General features: G+C 43.6%; 1 protein-coding gene across 1 annotated transcript in view; it reads right to left on the bottom strand.

Moving 5' to 3' along the window:
- The window catches only part of FBRSL1 (fibrosin like 1), a 498,161-nt gene that overhangs the window by 256,771 nt on the left and 223,955 nt on the right, over positions 1-17,435 (bottom strand). Inside the window, exon 4 of the mRNA XM_033075794.1 lies at positions 14,961-14,996. Coding sequence (XP_032931685.1) covers positions 14,961-14,996 — 36 coding nt within the window. The remainder of the gene's footprint in view (positions 1-14,960; positions 14,997-17,435) is intronic.

Genomic DNA, 17,435 nt, shown 5'->3' with positions numbered 1-17,435 from the left:
CTGTGAGTCTGTTTTGATGGGTGACCCAACCACCTGAACAGAAACTTTGAAGAGCAAGTCACTGAGGCAGCGTGTCAGAGCACTTTGGGCCAACAAGATGGGCACCATGCTGACATTCTAGTTAAAAACATGCCAGACTCCTCCTTTCTAAACACCAGATTAATCTCAAGTTCATTTGCATTGCTCTTAATGCATGTTTGAACACATCCTCTTCATTTAAACTGCATTGCCTAAAACAACTTCCATTATTTTTCTCATTCAGTGCTGCAGTAGTACTGGAAACTTTTGAGGAACTGATTTCCTTTACATTTGCATTTTTCCTTTTACATTTGCCAATTTCATTATTCAGTCCCAAAAGCCAACTATCACATTGATTCTGCCAACCCAACAGCTCATTGGCCATCATTCAACTGAGGAACTCAACAGAAACACTCTCCAAAATCCCTGAGCTGGGTTGTTGCTTCCCCCCTTTCCCAAGATGATATAAAACCCCCTGAGGTGAGGGGTGAAGTGACAGGCCACTCTGCCCACACTTGTGCTTTCTGCACCAACCAGGTGCAGCCCATCAGTGCTGCAGAGGGTACGTGTCAGCTTGTGCTAACATCCTTCAGATAAAACCATTATCTTTACATCATTCATTGGCCTTTATACAAATAAAGTCACTGAACTAAAACACTGCTGCACAATCAATTTCTTTTGGGGTTGATAATGAAGGCTTTGGTTTTTATTTCCCACATAAATGTGTACTTTATTTCCAGGAAGGAAGGAAAAAAAGGAAGGAAAGGAAGGAAAAAAAAAAAAAAGGAAGGGCATTTCTTCTCAGTAACTATTGTAATTTCCTTGAAATATCAACCTTCCCTTCTTTCATGGGACCAGATATAGGTATCTGTAAGAACAGCCCTTTAATTCCTTCCCTGCAAATGCTCTAAATAAGATCCATAAATAGGATTCATATAATGAAGCTGATTCTGGCATGACTAAAAAAGTTCTACTTGTTAAGAAAAGTATTTGAAGAATGATGTACTGTGAGAAGTATCATTGTTTGTGAGTTCTGAAATGCAAATATGCAAATATGGACACAGTATTTGTTTAAAAAATAAACAAAGTCTTAAATAGCTGCCCAAAAATAATGCAGCCAAGCTTGAGAAATAGATGTAGATATGACAGTCATAATTATTCAGCAGTAGGACTAATCCAAAGAGATTAGTTGGAAACAGAAAAAGAACAAAAACAAAGGAAGTGATAAACACATGAGATGGAGCATTTGGTTTTAAAGTGGGCCAGGTGGCTTCCTTGGCACTCTGGCAGCAGGGAATTCTTCAGACTCTCAGCACATTCCGGAGGCAGAGAAGCTGCCTGCCCCAGCTCCAGCCCATTGGGTGGGCACAGGTTCAGGGATCATTCTCCCTGTCCTTTAAAGGCAGCTGGATTGGAATGCAACCAGAGAGACCTTCCAGTACCCCGCTGTCTTGCAAATCTGGGCAATAACTCATGCCACTCCAGGCTGAAAGTTAATCTGAATTAGGGGTCTGATACTCTAATTCTAGTTCTAGTAATCCCACAGTCTCCAGGAGAGCGAGAGTCCTGGAGCAGGGGTATGCCTTGGGTCAGGATGAGCAGTACTTGGAGAGAGCACAAGGGAAATGTCAAGGAGCATTTGGTTCTGCAGCTTCACAGAGCATGGTCTGTTGTCACCAGAGCAGGTGACTCCTGGTCCTGACTAGTGCCAGTGCTTTGCCCTCTGAGATTCAGCTTATGCTCCACACCACCACATCCCTGGGAACACACTCTGGGGGCAATTTTGGATATGGTCAGTCCCTGTTGCTTCCAGCTTATATAAACAGGAAAGGACACTGACCTGATATTATCCAAGACAGAGGGCTGGGAAAAAGAGAAAAACGGGGGAAAGAAAAAAAAAAAGTTCAGTTTGTGGGTAACGTTTCAAGAATGAAACCTTCTCAGCTAGTCCCTTCAGGTGCTCTCCATCCCCCAGCCTTCAAACAGGCGTGTTCTGCTGCAGCAAGGAGCTTCACAAGGTCTGGTATTCTAGGAAGGGCAGTGGTTTAGCCACCTCCTCAGTGTTCTGCACAACAATTAGAGTAGGAGGTTCATTGCTACACATCAAAGATGTGGTCTGGCTGTGGATAATTTTTCATAGAACTCTTAGAAGTGATGAGTTAAAAGCATTTATCAGAAAAACCAGTGTAACAACAACAAAACCTACAAAAAATAAAACACAAGAAACCAGCCACTCAGGCACACACACAAGCTTCCAGACATTTAATTACAAAATAAATGCATATGACAGACATCAACAAGCCTACAGGAAGATTCCTGCTTCAGTATTCAATGCAGCCTCAATAAATATTTCAAGGTTTCAAATGGATGCTTTGCAATAGCACAGTTTCCATTTGCACAAGTGCCAGAAGGAAGAATTCAAAACAGGCTTAAAGCAAAACCAGAGTATTTTCCTGTAAAACTTTAATTGGGAAACTGACACTATATAATCTGTACATCATTGCCTTCGAGCTGTTGTTAAAAAATTAAAGCTGTATCAAAAGAACTGCTTTGTTAAATTAACACGTTATGCATACCAGACATAATCTGCAGCAGGAAAGGAAATAGCTTTGAGTCCAAAATGCACTGATTGCTGTGGCTGTCGTTGACAGAGGCTGAGCCAAACAGCATCAGCAGACTAAAGCATCTCTCATGCCTCCTGTACGGACACACGCCCTTACAAACACCAAGCCTTGATTTCAAAACCTGGACAAAAGCAGCAGACAAGCAGGATTTCATCATGGTGATTGCTACAGCTACAAATCACACATCACATTGTGTGAACTCAGTGTGAAGTTCTGAGATGTGCAGGTACAGGGTGAGGCTGTGCAGACAGAGCCTGGCTGCCAAATCCACCTTTGCTTTTATTCCAAGGCCACCAGGGAGGAAGGGGCTGGAATGCCCAGGGTTGGTGTGCTGGGCATGAGGGCTCTGGACCAGCCTTGGGAGGCTCTCTCCCATGGAAGACGACATCCCAGCCCCTTGCTCCAGCAGGAGGCAATGCCTCTCCCTCGCTTGCTCAGCAGCATCTTCAGGAGCACAGCCGCTACCAGGACAGGCACCTGCAGCACGGGGAGCTGGACTGCTGGGACAGAAGCTGAGGGGGCTTGGTTTGAGGAGAGGGATGATCAGACAGGGACATGGGACAAGCAGCACAGAGCTCCTTATATTCTAGGCACAAGACAAAAAAAATAGGTGGATCTTCTGAACTACCTCATTTATTTTAGTAAACACTCAGTAAAACAGTCTCCCATCTACACACCTCAGGAAAAGACTTGAGTACCACTACCCCATTTTAAGGCTAGAGACACTCAGGCACTGAGGCTCAGAGGAACCTGCCCAAGGACTCTTTGAAATTTAAATTAATTTAAAACCTCATTTACTTAAGGTTTCTCTCTGAAGTCCATTCTGATGCTGAAGTCTGCTCAGCAAATACATGCCAAAAACAAGCCAAGTGCCCTAAGTGCCCCAGGATATGACCACCTTCTTTGTTTAACCTTTGCAAGCCCTTGTCACAGTCACCATCAGTTTGGCTTCAGATCAATCCAGGCTCATCAAACAGGCTACACTTTGAAAAGTGATTCATCACTTTGTATGCCCAAACTCCTGACAACATGACAGACTCAAGGAGGCCACATTTTCTAAAAATACGGAGCACGCTTCCTCAGAAAAGCCTGGTTCTCTCATATGTTTCAAGTTGTTCACCTCTGAATTTGAAGTGCCAAAGTAATTTCGGAACATCTGAACGATAATGTTTCCTCAGTAAGATTTACAGCTTTGCACACAATGGTCTGTACTTCACTCTGCACTGCGAGTCTGAGGCAGTGCTGTGGTCTGCAGTGGTGAAGGCGGGTTAACAGTTTTGAGGCTTTCAAGATAAGCAAAATTTCCCTTGACGTTGTAAACTCTTCAGGTGGTTAGAGACAACAGTTTCTGCTTTTTTGATGTCTTCTCAGAAAAGAGCTGACATAATTTTATCAGTCTCTGGGGTGACCATCAGATAACCAAGCTATTCCTGCCGGAACCACTCAATGCATCTCCCCCTTCCTGTCACTGGCAATCCACAAGACGACCAGGGGATTCGAGCTAACCACAGGGCTCACAACTTAACTGATTAAGTAGGTGGGAACTGATGCCAGCTCAGCTCAAAGTGTCTGTCTCTGCTAACCAGAAGCCAGCCGCAAGCTGTGGAGGGGAATGACCACAGATAACACACTGATACTGAAACCGTTTGGTGAAGCTGCAGCTTCCTGTTCGAGTGCTCTCGCAATCTCTTCGAAATGAATCTTCAGCAGGAAACTGGCTGCAGTTAAATAAGCTGTTTGGGTCGTCGTGTGGCGTCTATTGCTGCCTCTTGTCTTCAAGGCACCATTTATTATTCTCTCCTGCCCTCTTCCCCAGCTCTCTAGAAATGAACTGAATTAGGGCTCCTCAGAGAACGAGTCTTTAGGGGAAAGATGCTTAGGCAAAGTCTGTGGGCACCCTGCACCCGTTACAGCTCGATGCCTGCCAGTTACACTGTGCACTGTGGCCTCCAGCATCTCCACTGTGACATCCTAATCTTCGTGACTAGAGCTCGTTTCTCTTAAACCAGGATGTACTAGATGCTATTAAACAGCTTTGGAAGAGACTTGAATACACAGGGAAAACATGTTCTGTGAACTGGTTTGATCTAACTTTGGTCATGAACCTTATAACCATGCTTGTGTCAACACTGCTTGGATTTTGCTATGAGGAATGCTTGCAGAGACAGCCTTTTAGACAAGTGATTTTTGAGATCAAATTTTGAATCTCTGGTTCATTACAAGTATCCCACTAAGTTTAACTAAGTTTAGTTTCTCAGCTGTTCAGTGCTGCTGCTGCCCTGCAGGTGATGGCAGAATTTCATCAATCCAGTAAAACATGTATATGCTCTACCCATCTCAAATGCAGCAGTTTTTTCCTTTGGTGATTACCAACTGGTCTGAGAATGCTGCTGCACAAGTTCAAAGCATACACTACACAGTCTGTACCATCCCTCATCCACAGCACTCTAATTGCTACAGGATGTCCAAAAATTGTCCTGCTTTGATTAGCTGATTTCAAGGGCAGCATGAACCATTTCAACCCCGTGTCCAGAAAACCCAAGAACCACATGACAGCTTCTTAATCAACTCCAAAATTTCTTATTGTTTACAGATAACAAAGTACCAGTCTGAAAATACTGAACTGAGGTTTGCAAATACCCAGCAGCTACATCTAACATCCTCCCAAAAACTGCCAGTGCCCCGACGCTTTCTGGTGAACACATGTGGGGAATTAATCAGACAAGAAAATTCCTCAGGATACTACAGATCTAGGCTGTAAGTGTTCAGGCACACAAAGTATTATCCATCATACAGCACAGAGATGAAATGCAGACAGTAAAGGTATGAATCAGGCTACATTCCTATAGAAACCACTGCAGCCATGTCCACAGTGATGAAACTGTATGCCAATTTTCCCTCATTCTGGTTGCAAGCCTCTAAATATTCACAACCAGAAGCATAGCATCTGGAAAGTATCTATAAATAAAGCAGTTAATTCCATTAAAATCTAGATGTGATACCACTTGAGCATGTAAGTCAGGAGCACTGTGTAAGGATCACTAGTGCTTGCTGGATTTTTTGTTATATTTTTGAAACACATACTAACTCCATAATCAAAAGCAATTTTGAGCACAAAACTGACCTCAAGGTCACAAGACTCTATGGCAGACTGTTCCCTTTCATTGGAAGTACATTGTACAGCCAGGACGTCAGCACATCCACACCGGATGGGCCATGGGCTAATTAAAAAGCAGCTTTGGTGGTTGTATCTGTTCCTAGAGCAGGTTAGTAAACCAAACTTTCTAACAAGTAATGAAAAAGGTGCTACAGAAGCAGACAATTCCCACAAAAGGAAAGCAGAGCTCAGAGTGATGAACGATTGTTTTACTCAACCTCAATGTCTTTGAGTTTTTGACCTGTGACAAGCTGAGAAAAGAGAGAACAGCTACAATCACCTGAAAATGATGCTGCAACACAAGGTATTCTGAACTGGAACTAAAAAATTTCTCCATGAAAATAAATATCATCGATCAAAGGGTTTTAAAACAACTTTTGGATACAGTAGTGCTTGAATTTCAGAATTACACCATTGCCTCCCTAAAGGTATTTAATAAAACAAAGAGAAAGGGAACAAGCAGAGAGTATTTGGCCTTACCACTTACCAAATGGTACTGCAAAGACCTCCCATCCCAGTGTGATTCCTATCTCACACCCAAGCTACAATGAATTCATTGACATTTCTGCCCTTGCCCTGCATTCCCTGGCTTTCTAGAACTGCAGTTGGTCCTTTTGCACCATACAGGTAGTCTCTTACAGTTTTGTTTATTTATTTGCTATAAAAAGAACACCTTTCTAAAATGTGACCACAGGTCATGGTGACTGGGGCTGCTATTGACCACGAGCAGCTGTGATGCTGAAATGCTGAGGCAGCAGGAAGTGAAAACACTGACCCTGTGTAGAGAACATCTCACATGGCTGACCAGGGTTTCCATCTCAGTGCTCCCCTTCCAGCAATGCAAGCACTGCATGTAAGAAAGCTGCTCTTCAGCAACTCTTCCACTGTTCAGCAGGAGCTGAGCAGTTCCTGGAGAGGCAGCCCAGGATCCCAGGCTCCTGCCTGAGCCACCTGCACAGGGACACCAGCACAGAGCCCCCCCTCTGTTCTCTCACCCCACAGGGAATGGAGGAGAGCTGCCTTCCCACTGCAGGGGAACCACATGGCCCAGTATATTCACATTTTAGCAGCCAGATCCATCACATCCAGGCTGAAACACGAAGTGAGGAGAGAAACCTCAGCCTACAGCAGATTTCCACCCATTTGCAGCTTTCACAGCAGAGCCCCCACACCTTCAGCATGTTATCAAAAGTTTTCTTTGGTGTGAGAGCTGACTTAGGGTTGCATCTGTTGTTTTGCTAAATTAAAGTTGCATTTTTGTCTTCTGTTAGGACAGGAAAGAAACTGAAGATCTGTCTCGCCTATAATAACAAATCCCAATTGAAAAAAAAAGGTGACAAGGAAGAAATACAAGTGATGAAATTGAGTAAAACCCGCCAACCTACAGGAACCCTTCCCTACACTCTGCATGTGCAGTGATTAGTTTTACCATCACCTCTCTAGACTATTTTATTTCAATACAGTTTAATATAGGGAAAACCATTTTGGGACTGATAAGCAATCAGGGTATTCCACTGAGCTGCACAATTAAATATTTATGATGCCTCAAGATGACAGCAGCATTCTCTAATGCCAATAACACCCACAAAGTTGATGCAATCGATCCCTTTTCCTTGATCTTTCTTGTTCACCACCTATCAAGGCCAACAAAACATGTTCATCTTCTATTTCTACAATTGCATTCTGCACTGTTATTTCCCCTGCTGCTCCCTTTACACACCATGGTTTTGGGTGCAGTTTCTGCAAGGGCACACTGAAATATGAGATAAAACAAGAGAATGTGAACCCCTTTTCCAGCCACCCCCATGAGACTCCTCTGAGGAACCAACCACAGCACCCAGCACGTGAGCACCAGGCAGCCATCAGAAATGAACTATATGAACACTATAATTATAAAACATCACAACTGCCCATTCTCACTGCACAAGACTATCAGAGAATTACACAAAAATCTAAAGCAAATCCTCCAAGAGGCCTCACACTTAACCTCTGCTCACTATGGTAGTTAGGTAAGGGGCCCTGATTCTAATCAGCTGTCTGCTTTAATCATCTTTTTGCTGGTTTTGGTAAAGGGAAAAGAAAGAGAGTTAAAACAAGGCAATGGATTTTAAGGAAGGAGTCGTGAGAGCAAACAACAATGTGGAAACAATGGAGACAGGCAAATACCCTGCCCTGCTACACAAAGAAAGCTACAGCACGTATATGGCACAACTGCTTCAGGACAGTCTTAATCAAAAAGGTCCAGAAATAAAGACCAGATATTCCTAAAATCCTCTGCCTTTCCTCTTCAGCAGGATGTAATCCTTTCCAGGCTGGTGAATTCAAGATGGATTTAGGACAACTTTTCATTCTAGCATGCAAGGCCAGTGACAGCGAGGTTATCCCAACCCAAAAGCCAAGGAGCACTGGGAATTTCGGGGATGTGTCTGTTTAACAATAGCGTCTTTCTAGTCAGATTAGAGGGCTGCTCCCCCCCAGTGCCCCGAGCCGAGGGCAGCGGCAGGGAGATTAAAAACACGGGCAAAAATCACACACAAGTCATATGTCCCATCCCTTGAGGGGCTCACGGTGTCAGCTGGCTGTGCCTCCCTGCAGCTGGGGGGTTTATGGAAATCGGGATCATCCCGTCCTGCTCCGGCCACAGGGACAAAGGGGCACCACTGCTGAGCCTCCGAGGCAGCCCTCTGCCAAGGCCACTGCTCAGGCAGGGGGAAACTCAGCCAGAGAGAGCCCTTTGTGCTTGCCCATGGCTGTGGAGATGAGTGAAAATCCATGAGACTTTTCATCCTAATTAAAAGCAGAGGTCATCTAAGAAGAAACAGACTTTCAGAAAAGGGAACTTCTAAAGGAAAATGTGTTGTAAGGAAGTTCATGGACTTCAGTATTTGTAAAGCTGAAGTATGTAGTTTATTTATGTTTGTACTTCTGCTTAAGCTTTTCATGGGATGTTTCAAAAACCCTCAAAAGAGCTCCCACGGATCTGGAATAATATGTGTACTAATTACTCAGCTCAATTTGAGCTCATGGCTTATGGGACAGTCCCTGGAGCCAAGGGGCCAGCTCCTCAGCTGGCTTACAGCAACCTGGCTCCATCCCACACAGCACTAAGAGCAAACAAACTCTTTATTTATTCAGTGACCTCAGCCTGTCCAGGTGAATTCAAGCATGGGGATAGTTTTTGTGAAGTGAGGCTATTTAGGAACATGGGAAAAGAAAACCAGCAGAAGTTAAATGCCTTGGACTGACACCCACCATTTTATTCCTGGCTCTCTAAAACTCCTGGTATCTTACAGGAAAACTCCATTCAAAATACTTTACACTTCTATTCCATATTATTATTTTTCTGTCTTTTAAAATCCTTTGTGCTGTCATTGCACTTGCAGACCACATCACTTTATATAGTCCCTTTTTCTTTTCTCTGTCTTCAAAGAAGACAGAGTATTATTCCACCTAAATGGGACCTATCTGCCATTCTTTTTCTTGTCCAGAAGAAGAAGACATAGTTCCTCTTTTATACTTGGCATCATGGCAAAAGGAGATTGATACTTATTTTGGAATTATTACGCCTTTATTCATAAATCTTGTCCAGAAAGTCATGCTCACATTGCCAGCCCACAGGCACACTATTGTAGGAAATACATATTAAACTCCCTTTTATCATTTACCTTTGGCTCCAGCTCAAGGAGTTTTAGATTCATAACAAGAGCCCTGTTTCCAATATTGATTTTTGGCACAGAAAAATGCTAATTTATCAGAGGTCCTAAAATACAATGAATTTTCCAGCTCAGCCAAGAAATGTTACCCACCTAGAAGAAGAGATTTTTCATTAGTGTGTGACAGAGCAGCAGGTGGAAAAACCCTGTTTGTCACAATTCCAGTGTGCCTCTGGTCACTGAGCGTGCTTCCACACCACGAGGGAAGCACACTCAGGAATTCCCAAACAGAAGTATGACATGTTTCACTGCAATAATTTTTTATCTTTATGTAGAAATTTATCCTTCTTAGGACATTGGTTTCTCCATGGCCATCTCAAAGGTATACAATCATCCCTGGGATCCATGTAGGAAATGGAACTGACTCAAGGTCTGCACAGAAAAGATGCTGTTGAAGGTACTTTTCCAAGTGATAATTTGGTTCCAACCTAACAGCACAAGAGCATCCTCGAAGCACAGAGTGCACTGGGGAAAGCTGCCGGTGTGACCTTCAGTGAGCTCCTGTAACCACCACACTAAAACCATGAACCTGTCCATGCCACACCAAGGGTTTCTGGCCTGAGAACAGTCTCTTGGTGGGCACCATCTGCTTCAGGCTGTCACAGAACTTCACTGAGCTGGCACAAAACAGAGAGGCCATGGAAAGAGCCTTACAGGGGATATAAACCCGCAGAGTCAACAGCTGCTCGGCTGATGACTTCCCAGCACTTTGCAGCCATTTGTACCTGTCCTCCCTCCCACTGAGGTCACTGAACTGGGCTCTATCTCTGTGCCTCCAACCAGGGGAATGCAGCTTAGAACTGATGTCCCAGAAACTGCATGCATGAGCACGAGCCCAAGAGATCTGACAGGGGCAGGGTGGTTGGGCAGCAGCCCCACTGTACAGCAACACTGAGCACAGGAGAGAGTCCTGGATGGCTGTAAAGATCTTTGCCAGCAAAGAGACAAACTGGTTGGAAAGTCAGCTCCAAAGATGAACAAGATCACTTGAGAGGAACAGCCAGGAAGGGGCAGATTGGGGTGCTCAAAGCCCTCCCAGCACTTGCCTGAGTCACCTCAGATTCAACTTCACCTGGGGACGAGATAACTGTTCTCAGGTTACTTCACCAAGCAGGAGGGATGAAGGTTGCAGATAGCCCTGAGCTGACTCTGGATGACCCAAGAGTCTCTGCAAGCCTTATGGTGTTGTGCACATTTTTCTCTCTCTCCACCACTCCAGCCTGAGTTATCTGAGACACTGGTTTCCGGCGCTCAACAAGGAAGATGTAAAATCAACAGAATTTGATCAGCTGCCAGGGATTTGACTAGGCTACAAAGACTTTGATATTTTACAGAAGCTCAGAATAAAAATCAGCTGCTGCTGTAGCCAAGTGTATGTTACTGTTTTTATTTAAAAAAAAAACCCTTTCAAGAACAAATAAAACCAAACAAAGACGTCTCATCCTCCTGTACTTTCGTTCCAAGGCACACTCAGACAGGTTGGCTCACTGGCTACCCATGTGCCATATGCTTTCAAGTTTATTCTTTTATTCACTCCCATATTTTAGCCTCTTCCATTTCAGAAGACGAACAGCTGCACAGATGCTCTATAAATAAACTACATAATTTATTGGAAGAGGTTTTTTGTTTATTTTTTTAAGCTACCACATATTCCCCAGCTCTATTCTTTTCCATCCTCTCTACAAAACTGAGTCAAGTTCAGCTGCAGGCTTGGTTTTGTCTACAGTTTGCTCAATCTTATAAACAACTGCAACTTTTTAACCGTTAATAACAAACTGTATGTAGTGATCTTATATTCATTGTAGCTACTTTATAACTATGCTTGGCTCTAAGCTAACTATCAGAAAAAAACTTGACAAATATCCATAGGATGGATATGTATCAGTGATACACAGAAACCTCAACAAATTCTAACTAATTTCTGATTCACTGTGCACTTTTTAACAAAATCAGTGCATTTTCAGGTAGACAGGCCTTTCATCCTGTTACCAAAGAGAGAATCTGTTTTGTCTGCTCAGAGGACAGACAGACCTCTCTGACTAAGATCACTAATCTCATTTGTGCATGCAGGAAATGTGACAAATGGCTGGAGTAGTTTATCACACAAATGTAACCATCAAGTCATAGAGGGAATGAGATATTAACCTCCATAAACAAACTCGTGTTCTATTTCTCAGTACAGCGGAAGCATACATTAAATGAGATAAGGATATGAAACACATGCTACTGATGAGAGAAGGAGCTTGCAGCAGCAGCACAGACATAGAAATGTCTCATCCCATCCAAGTAAAAGCAAACACCATATGAAACTTCATTCTGGGAAATAGTGTTAGAAGAGACTTTGGCCATGCTATGTACAGGAGACTCAAACTATGTGCCAGGTCACTGTTACTGCTGGTTTGAGACTCAAATTAAATCTAGGTGCAGCTGAAGCTTACCAGAGGTTATGTGGTAACTTCAATGAGACCAGAATTTCACAGCTATTTCAAGCACACTCTTTATTTAGGCACCTAATGTTCCATGAGAAGCCTGAAGCCAAGGAAATTGCTGGACTATCCAACCCTCAGGAGTTAGTTGTTTAGACACTTTAGTTTTCTTCCTGCCTCTAGCTCCAGAGTCTGCACTTTATGGACAAGGCATTTGCTGAGGTTTTTCACCAATGAGCCTGCTCTGACTGCCTGGACAGGCCTTGATGGCTCAGCTGGATGAGCCAAACCCTGGAATGAGATTTTTTTCATGCAAGATTCCTACTGTAAGTTTTAAGTTCTCTCTTTGCAAATGTTTATTTCCTTAAAGTGTGCATTTTCTCCAAATGTTTCTGAAAGCAAACATCTCTGCAAGGACAGCTGACGCAAGTGAGTGGTGAAGAGTGTGGACTCAGAACGAGGTAATTAAAATTGAGCGCGCACAAAATCACAAAATGGTTTGTGGTATTTAAACAGCTGCTGATGGAACCCAGTACAAGAACTTCACTGAGTAACGATACAGATCATCATTCCACAAGTCTTCCACAACACAAGCCACCAGCTCAGCTATCAGGAGGAACACCCAGCCCAGCGGTGCCTCCTGCTACCACTGCTCTCACCATGTCTGGGAAACAAGCCGTGCGATGGAAACAGGGGCAGAGCCAAAACTGTGACTTCATGTTTCACAGACAGCTGCCTTCGTGAGAAAAGGAGAACTGTTAGAGATGTTATGGACAACTCCTGGTGTGGGGCCAGTTGTCTGGATCTGGTGGGTTGAACATCTCTGTGCCACCTGCGAGGATCAGCTCCCCGTGGGAGTCTGGGCCACTGAGGTCTGGCAGTGGAGGTCTGTGACTTTTGCTACATCAATTTAGAGCAGCTTTGGAGTCCTGGGGGAAACAGTCTCAAGAGCTGGCACATGGTGGGGCAGAAGGCAGTTCAACAGGAAAATGACAATCCATCAAGAAAAGCAATGTCATTTCACACTACTCATGATCTCTAAATACTGCCCTGGCATGCAGAGAGCTCTTGCCTCCCTTGAGAAGTTATGGGTTGGGAAAACAAGAGAACCCTGTCCCTACACATGCACAGAGAAGGAGCTAGTAATTTTCTCAAAATCATTTCTCTGAGAAACAAAAGTAAATTTCTGAATAGCCAGCAATGGAAGAAAACAGTCCTATGATTTATTGGCCTTGAGACTCTGAGAAGAATTCTTTGGCCTTTTTCCATTACGATTTTGCAACCTATGTTATAGCCACTGGGAAATTGTTTAGTTCCCAAACCAGGCCCTCAGTCATAAAATCTGTGAAGATGATTCATTATTATTTATGTGGTGCCATGGGCATGCATGGCATTTTACAGACAAATAGAAGATAAAGCATCTGCCTTTAGAAGCTTAGGTGAATCTGGATCCTCAAATGAATGGAAAGCAGCTCTTAATGGGTCCTAGAGCAAACATTTCTCATCCCTCAATGAATTAAGCAATGATACTCACCTGGGATACTGGCAAGATTTAGACAGGAGGATACTTAGTAAACATGTAACTACTGTCTAAAAATTGGTGACATTTTATCATTAAAACAGTGAGACTTTTCAAGTCATACATTATTTTGTAATAGTTTTATGATGAATATGCACTTAATTTGTATTATGAATTTCTGATAATACACATGATAGCAAGGGACAATGTTGCTATGAAATCAGACCATAAATTCTGCACTGCCTGGCAATTTTTTCTCTTTGTGCACTGGGTAGAAGCTCAGCAAGTTCCATCACCCTAAACTTTCAACATAAATTACTGAAAGTAAATAATTCTGGTGATTATTATAAAAAGAAATGCATTCCAGGGCTCCACGTCCTAAGTACACATCCACATCCTAAAGTACATAAAATCCACCCTTGCTCTGGTCCTATAGAGAATGAGCAGCTTTAGCTCCAGGGTATGAAACAGTTTGGGACCATTTACCTAGAAGGCAAAACTTCACCATGGCAGAGGTTGTGAAAACAGCAATTACTGTCAATCAGCGTAGGCAGGAATTGTTTGCTGGACTGAGACATTCACATTCAGATTTGCATATACCTTCATCTATAACCTTTGCACTCCACAGGACTTACTGGCTGAGCAACCAGGGTATCATATCTCCCCACCATACATTTGTTTTGAGAGCCAGATATAATGTGATTCCAGGAATTTTCATGTTGACTTTGCTAAGCCTCTCACACCCTCTCCTATTTCTGTATGACTCGACTCAGCGATGTCTGTGCCTGCCTTTTTGGACAGCTGAGCAGAAAATGTACCCAAACCAAATGAATCCACCTCTACATGAAGAAATGTCATTATTGCACATACAAATAAGGTACAGATGAACAGAAATGGACAGTTAAACATGTCTGGTACATTGCATAGACAGGCAGATGTGTCCTGACCCTGTAACACCACCCTCAAACACTGTGGCACTCCTGTGAAGGAAACATCAGCAGCACCCTCCCCTGAAAACAAGCCAGCTTGTTTTGTAACTCAGAGTTCATAAATAAGAGAATATTGACTTTCTTGCTGTTCACAATGGTGAGGGTCGCAATTCTTTGTAAAATGGGAGTAATTGTGTACTTGATCCTTGTATTTAACACACAAATGAAAACCTGTATGGGGGAGGGAGGAGAGGAGAGGAGAGAAGCCTCTCCTGCTTGAAAACTCTCCCCACTCAGGTACTGTAATTCTCCAGAGGTGACTATCTAGCTGAAATACACCATGAACTGACAAAAAACCTCCTCCCTATAAATATAATATTAAATTAAGAAGCCCCCAGGCTCTTAATGCACTCTCACATGTCAGGGCTGTCCCCTGCCAGGTGCAGGACAGCCCTGTGCCCTCACCCTGTTTCTGTTCTGCATTTCTTCCGTGTCAGTGGCTGTGCAATAGGTGGTGTAAACCTCTGCAATCAACATCAACAGAAGTGAAAGAATTAGCTGTAAAATGACTTACGGAGTAGCCTCTTCCTGAAAGCGATTGAGCAGAACTCTGTGGGAGGAAACAATATGCCACAGTAAGTAATGCAAGAGATTCTGTGTAATGTAAGATAAGAATCATTTTGCGATTCCCTCCCCCAGCCCAGTATTCCTTAGGGGAAAACTCCACAACCTCAAATGATCTCCTGATACTCTGTGTGCTGCCACAAGAGTAACAGCCAGAGAGCACTTCCAGGTGAGGGCTCTGGGGCTATTTCAGACAGGGTTTCATTAGCCAGAGCAGGGCTTCCACAGCTCCTCCCGACCAAGGTAAAAGCTCTCAGCGTGGGACACGTCTTCACAGCAGCAGGACACACACTGTGAGCCATCCCTCTCCAGGACGTGACGGCGCCTTCCTGGGAACAGCACGCACATGTAAGGATGCTCTCCAGAATCAGGGCTGCACACCCTGCCTCATCCACTCCAGCTCTCCATCATGTAACCAAATACCCCACCTTCCATTCCCCTCTATGGATCCGTGAGCCTCCAGCCTCCATTGCTGCAGCATTAGCATATGACAGCTCTATCTGAAATAACAATAGCAGCAAAGCACTAATTTATCATCTCTCGGCGCTTTAATAAGCATTCTGTCCCTTTTGAATAAGTTAAATTACATTGTTTACTCCTGCTCTTCATTTCAGCTCCTCCTGCTCCTTTCTCTACCACATCCTTACCTCTTTCACATGCTGCCAAATCATTTGGTTCTTTTCCTTCTCATTACACCAGCTCCAGTCACTTGGATCCCTTTCCCCTCTCTACGACCAAAGACTGTTGAGCTGCTGGGTTTTTGCTGGCTTTCTCAAAGCAGCTAAATGAATTCCACCTCTAGCTCCAGCTGCTGCTATATGCCTTCTTTTCGGAAATTAAAAAGGAGCCAGGAACACATGACACCACATAACCCAGCAAGTACTCTGCAGGCCAATTTCCAAGTGTGATTTATAATCATGATGCCCTCACTACATGATTTTATTAAACAAGATCCAGGGAGCCTTCTAAGACTGATGTTTTAGTGGGTACCAAAAATACCCAATTGTTGCAGGCTGATGGTGAGGATTATTTTGTCTTTTTGCAGCAGTGCCAGAAGTTATCACGTTACTAAATCAGCACAGCACAATACCCCAAAGAGATTGATGCAAACTGATTGCAAATACTTGTAATTTTTCACCAGCAAGATAACAGTCCCTTTGTACTAGCAGTTTGAAAACCTTTTGATCAGAGGATACCTAGATAAACACAGAAACCTTTTCCAGACTCCTGCTCTCACTGGAAAACACAATTGTCTTGTTGCTCTGCCCACACAAGCTCTGTGCCACTGGCTTGCACTTGCCTCTGACACCAGACAGGCAATTCTCCAGCCAAGTGCCCATGTAGAAAAGCTCCCAAAACAAAGAAAAGACAAGAGCAAAGTCCTACAATTATGTGGGTGTGGGAGGAGAGTTCCCTGTTAACCCTCTCACCAGCTGGCACAAGGGTGCCAGGCAGAAGGAAAGATGTGACCCAGCTCTTACACACAGGTCTGCAGCCAAGGAGTGACTGGGTGCCAGTCCCCAGCCCTGGTACCTGCACTCTGTCCTGCTGTAGCTCCAGAGGCCTCTGTGCATCTTCCATGGGGGAGCCAGAGGCAGCAACAACACCAATAACAGCACTTGAATTCCCACCTTCTGCATATTGCAACAGACTTGGCCACCACCTTCAAACATTGCCAAAAAACCGATTTATTTATAAACCTTCTTAATATTAATTGCCCAGAAATAAAGCTACAGAGCAGTGAAATGAAGGGCAGTGGCATTTACCTCTATTTTTGAGAAACTATGACAAACTTATCCCTCTTTCAAAGTACTCTATACCCCAAAGTACTCATGGAATTCAGTCTTGTATAGAAAAGGGTTAATAACAATATCCTGCTATCTACATAAGTATGTCAAACAGATGAACACAATTATGTGTTCTGACACTTTAGAGAGCTTGATCAGGCAGTTCACCTAAAGTAAACACAGAAATGATGAGAAGGCAAATTACCTGCTTGGAAAGGCAGGAGGAGGAAAGGAAAAAGGGTGGAAGTTCTCACTCCAGCCCTCCATCAACTGAGATTTAACCAAGAATGACAAGGTCTAACAAATTGGAAATAATAACCAAAAACAGAAACAGGAGGTTTCATTAGAAGCTTCTCTCTAGGGAAACAGCCTCAGAGCATTTTCACTCCCACAGTTATTTTCAATCTTTGAGCTTTGTGCACACGCAAAAATGTTTTCCTGGGATGGAGCAGACTCTTGGACAACAAACTCAAGCACACTAACAACAGACCTGCTTTTCTTAAGACAACTTTCAGGCATCCCAAGCTGTCCAAGAACCCCAGGAATCTGCAGACCACTGATTTAAAACCACTGAGTAGAAAACAATCAAACCAGTTGTTGGATAAAGTGTTACATCAGAAATAATTAAAACAGAATGG

This window comes from Catharus ustulatus, chromosome 18, assembly GCF_009819885.2.
Source record: "Catharus ustulatus isolate bCatUst1 chromosome 18, bCatUst1.pri.v2, whole genome shotgun sequence".
Taxonomy (NCBI): Eukaryota; Metazoa; Chordata; class Aves; order Passeriformes; family Turdidae; genus Catharus; species Catharus ustulatus.
Note: the sequence above shows the minus strand (reverse complement) of the source record. Positions and strands in the feature narration are given on the sequence as shown.